This window comes from Dermacentor andersoni, chromosome 6 (assembly GCF_023375885.2).
Source record: "Dermacentor andersoni chromosome 6, qqDerAnde1_hic_scaffold, whole genome shotgun sequence".
NCBI lineage: Eukaryota > Metazoa > Arthropoda > Arachnida > Ixodida > Ixodidae > Dermacentor > Dermacentor andersoni.
The window spans coordinates 56,818,557-56,823,417 of record NC_092819.1 but is presented as its reverse complement, the minus strand read 5'-3'; the positions used below and the strand labels follow the sequence as shown (position 1 = coordinate 56,823,417).

The window sequence follows — 4,861 nt, the reverse complement described above, 5'->3', positions numbered from 1 at the left end:
GCAAGCACGACTACAGCGACGCGGTGAATAAAGCACACCTCACGCCAACTTCTCTAAATACACGACAAGCACGCAAATATTTTGAACATCTTCAACTATAATGCTGTCGCTACAAAAACATTACAACCAGATATTTTAATTCAATATTATTAAAGGCGTTAATCAGGTTCTTACGAACAAGCTTAAGGGCTTAAGTGCGTTTCGGCTCATCCTGGCAGTGTAGCAGTCCTGTCGTCTAGTAACAACAATCTGCGCGCAAAATGGCGAGCTCTACTGGAAGAAGTCGTTGGGACGATAAAGGAAGCGCTAGTTTAGGTAATTGGTGCATGTTTGTTTCTCATTGTTATGGTTTGCAAGGCTCATAAACCGAGTTGGACGGTGGGTTTGGTGCATGTTACGATCTGATGTCTTGGATGCTGTTTCTAGCCTTAGCCTTAGGACTAGAACCTCAGACGCCTTACTCCCCGCAGCAGCGAGTTTTTGAAATGGAATGCTTATTACAGTTGAGTACATATATGGAAATGGGGCAGTGTGATAAGCAGCGAGTGATCTTGCGATCTTTTGCATTAGCAAATATGCATGAGTGTTGCGTGATCGCGGCCGTACCGCGGACATCTCAAGAGCAGTGTGTTCAGTGTGTTTTGATCAGCGTGTCACTTGCCGGCATTTGATTAATCGAGCCGTTGCTTTAAACCTGCCAGTGTATTTGCCGTTGACATAGGCGGTGGCACTACTGCGGTAGCGTCAGGCCGCCAGAGTGACGATGAGGAGCGGGAGTCTGCAAGCCCCGTCGACTCGGAGAAGCGAAAGCTTGGCGATGAAGAAGGCGGCGACGATGCAGCCAAGAAGCCAAAGATTACCATGGGGTTCTCCCGGACATTCAGCAGCGCCAAGGCAACCGAAGAGAAGAAGCCGGGACCCGCACCGATTTCCATCAAGTTTGGGGGACCGGTAAGTGTTGTCGCTCTTTTTCCTGCATTAACGGGACGGTTCTGTACGTGTGGTGGTGTTGGCAATGTCTGCGCCAGTGCCGTTCGTAGACGGTGACAGCAAGGTTCATCTTAACTCGTAACTTTCACATTGAAAACACGCGAGCGCGCAGCTGTGTCTGTTTCTTAGACAGGCTTTATGTAAGGGGTTGTTCTTTTAGGCGGTGTAACCCGCCCCGGTGCCTCGAAGTTCTGACTGGCGTTGTAGAAGTCGCGAGGCGCTTTTTTCGTTGCTGGTTGTACGTCGAACAAACTTTCCCGCGCCCTTGGCGCTCGTGCTGCGTCATTCATGCCGGATTGTACCTTTCTCGCGACTTACGGCGCTCTACCTTCGATATAACATAACTGATTTCCCCGGGGGAGCAGCAGAGGCCGTAGCAGAGACCGGGCCTGCTCTCCTGGAGAGGTATCTTCGCTCGTGCGAGGCTATTCGTATGCTGCCCTATGTGATCTTTCGAAAGCACCTTTAGTGATCCGCTTTAAGTTAAATAAACGTCCTTCTGCCAAAACATGTGCAAAAATTGGTAGACGTGAGCAGCGGAGCTAGCGAAACGGAAGCAAAGCATGCACGGGCGGCGTACCTTTAGACACAGCGTTATTAAATCTCAGGTGTTTTCCTGAGGCCTCCGGTTACATGTGCCCTCCTGGACCAGTACATGTAAAAAATTCAATATATCGTCGCGACGAGAAAAGCGCCCCGCGACTTCTACAACACCAGTCAGAACCTTGCTCGGTGGCTTAGCGGCTATGGTGTTGCGCTGCCAAGCACGTGGTCACGGGATCAAATTCTGGCCTTGGCGGCCGCATTTCGATGGGGGCGAAATGCAAAAACGCCCGTGTCGCGTCCATTGGGTGCACGTTAAATATCCCCTGGTGGTCAGAATTAATCAGGAGTCCTCCCCCACTACGGCGTGCCTCATAATCAAATAGTCGTTTTGGCACGTAAAACCTCATGATTCAATTCAGTAGACAGTGTAGAAAAAAAGAAAAGAAACCAGAGTATTGTAAAAGCCAAATACTTAGACCCTATTCTTCCCACAGTTCTTGCCCATGTATTTGATATTTTCCGTGCTGTGAATCTGATGTAACTCGTTTTGTGCAGGTGCAATCAGATGTGCTCACAATGTGCAATGTTAGTGCTTCTGAGTCATTACTTTGGCTTGCAGAATTATAAGCATCAGGCTGAAGGTGTTATACATCCCACTGTTCTCATACTGGGATTAGATTTTCAGTTGATTACTTCCAGATGTAGTTTGATTTTTGTGTGACAGGACATCCAGTGCAAAGGCTCGACATTCCTTAAAAGCGATAACTCCAAAAGTTATTGACCTTGGTTGAACCACTGTATTCATGGCTCATGCTGATCTGGCTGGAGCCAGATTTTTTTTTTTCTGAAACTTTCTGCAAAGCCTTACGTGCCAGCAAGCAACATGAATTTGCACTGTAAGCCTAACATAAGCACACCAAGCATACCTTCGAGCAGTAGTCCTCCATTTGAGCTTGACTCAACCTGTATGACTGTGGAAGGACACAATGACAGATATTAAGCCAAGCTCAAGTGGTAGACTAGTGTACCTAGGTATCAAAAGTGTCACAAATATTGAGAACGGACCTTTCATAAGCAAGAGTATGTTGTAAACTTAAGATGGGATTTGCACCACTTTAAAAATATGGGCAGGCTAACATGATGTAGCAGAACTTGTTTATAGCTGGGAAATTGTTGTCAGCCATCAATAATCCAAAGACAGTTAGACTGCATTTCAGTGTCAAAAATAATGTTTGGTCAGTCTTTAATGCTACCTGTTTTCAGCGCTCTGTCTGTTAAACTGTGTCCCCGATTGTTAGATGTGGAGTGGGTCGAGATCAACTGGAAGAAGTGCAGATGGGGAAGTTGCATGATATATACAAAGAAATAACTGGTAGTGTTACTGGACTAACAGAATGGGTGCCAAAGGGCGAGAAACTTTGTCGGAGATGGTCGAGGATTATAGGGAATGACGACAATGTGAAATTTGCAGGAATGGGACAATTTTTAACTCATGTGGTACAGAAGTAATATGGCATCTCTTGGAGTCTCCCCTTTCCTATGCAAAACGTAAAACATGCTGTTCAATATGATCATGCTGTTTACTAACTTGCACACATTGTGGTGTGTGAGGGGAAGTTCATTGGTGACTTTAGTCCCAACATTAGGAGGCTCAGTTGATATCAGTGGCTGTATGGTGAGTATCAATTTTCTCCATGCGACCTTCATCGCAGGTGAATTGCAGATACAGTAACGGCAGCCACAGATTTTGAGGTTTTTAGAAGTTCTGAGCTTCACAAGTAAATTACACTCATTGATTACATAGACGAAGAAAATGGTGCTCTTGAATCTGACAAGGGGAGACAACAGACACAAGCGCTGGCTAGAAACCATAATGTCTATTCATAATGAACGGCTGCATTGCAGTCATCATTAAGTGTGTGAGAGCAGAACACGTTTACCAATGCATTTAAGATATGACAGCTCATTGCTGAACAAAGAGAAGGAGTGTTTATTGAAGCAGGATTCACCATACTTGTGGATAGTAAATGCTTCAAAAATTTTGCACATTCTTTGCTCCCAATATCTTTTCATGATCATGCAACAGTCCAAGTCTGGCAAGCATGTTTTTTTACAATTTGCACTACACTGTTTGCTATCCACAGGTTAAATCCTGCATCAGTGAACCTTCTGTATCTTTGCTCAAGGAAGAGTTGCAATTTCTTGAATGTAATTTGTAAACATGTCCCACTGTCATGCACTTGGTAATGGCTGCATATAATTAGCCTTTCATTGTAAAACATTCTGGTTGCTAGTCAGTGCTTGTGTCTGTCGTCACCTCTTGTCCCATTCAAGAGCGCCGCCTTCTTTGCCCAAGTATATACCACCCGGCTCAATTAGCACACTGTTGACTGTGTACATGTTTCTTCTTTTCTACGTGACTTATGCAAAGAAATCCAAAGAGCAGAAAGCACCAATGAAGAAGAGTTCAAGCTTATCCGTTGCCGAGGCCTTCAACCAAAGCAGTGATGTGAGTTCTTTTTGCCATCCTTGCTGAATTTTGTTTGAATACAATTACTGAGTGACTGTTGCTTTTGGCAGGAAGAAGAGGAGATGCCGCCTGAGGCAAAAATGCGCATGCGCAACATTGGCAGGTAATTGGCAGACTTGTTTGGCGAGAACAACACAGGAGCTGACACTGTCTTGTTTGTCCCATGCAGGGACACCCCTACGTCTGCTGGCCCCAACTCGTTTGGCAAGACTCGCAAGGGATTTTGTGATGTAAAGAAAGTTTTCGAGAGAGACCTGAAAAGCAAAATGAATGAAGTAGCAGATTAAAGGAAGCTTTTTACATACACTCAACAAGTGAGCTAGGGAATCACTTTGTTGCCGGCTTGCATTTGTTGAGATTAATTGGTATTGTCTGCTTCATTGTTTGGCCATCATGCCTCATCTAGATGGCATGACCATTGTAAAAAAATAAAAGCATGTAAAAGTCAGGACCAGGAAAAAAAAAAAGAATGCTCACATCCCATTCATTGGAATGGTAGTAGCGTTACCCTAGAAAGCACTGCAATATATTTTGTAATTTTCTGCTTTTGGTCTGTAAATAAACATATCAAAATCTCCGAAGTGCTTCTCTGGCTATGTGATTTATTTGAATAAGTTATGGAAGTAGTTTAACCAATCTAGTTAGCAAGTAATCAGCCAAGGAATCCTATAGTATATAGTGAACAAATAAAATGTGAACACTCCATGACTTTTGCCAGTCTGTGTAGTGTTGGCATGTTATTGGCTTGTTTGCTTATTCTGGGATTTACATCAGCTTTCACACCTGGGTGTTACT

General features: G+C 44.4%; 1 protein-coding gene across 1 annotated transcript; it reads left to right on the top strand.

Annotated features, from left to right (window-relative positions):
* Positions 1-207: 207 nt before the first annotated feature.
* On the top strand, positions 208-4,647 carry LOC126522825 (PEST proteolytic signal-containing nuclear protein-like). The gene is made up of 5 exons (XM_050171652.2): positions 208-315; positions 722-951; positions 3,968-4,045; positions 4,117-4,169; positions 4,236-4,647. The coding sequence occupies exons 1-5, from the start codon at positions 261-263 to the stop codon at positions 4,351-4,353; spliced, it is 534 nt and encodes a 177-aa protein (XP_050027609.1). The 5' UTR covers positions 208-260; the 3' UTR covers positions 4,354-4,647.
* Positions 4,648-4,861: the final 214 nt, after the last annotated feature.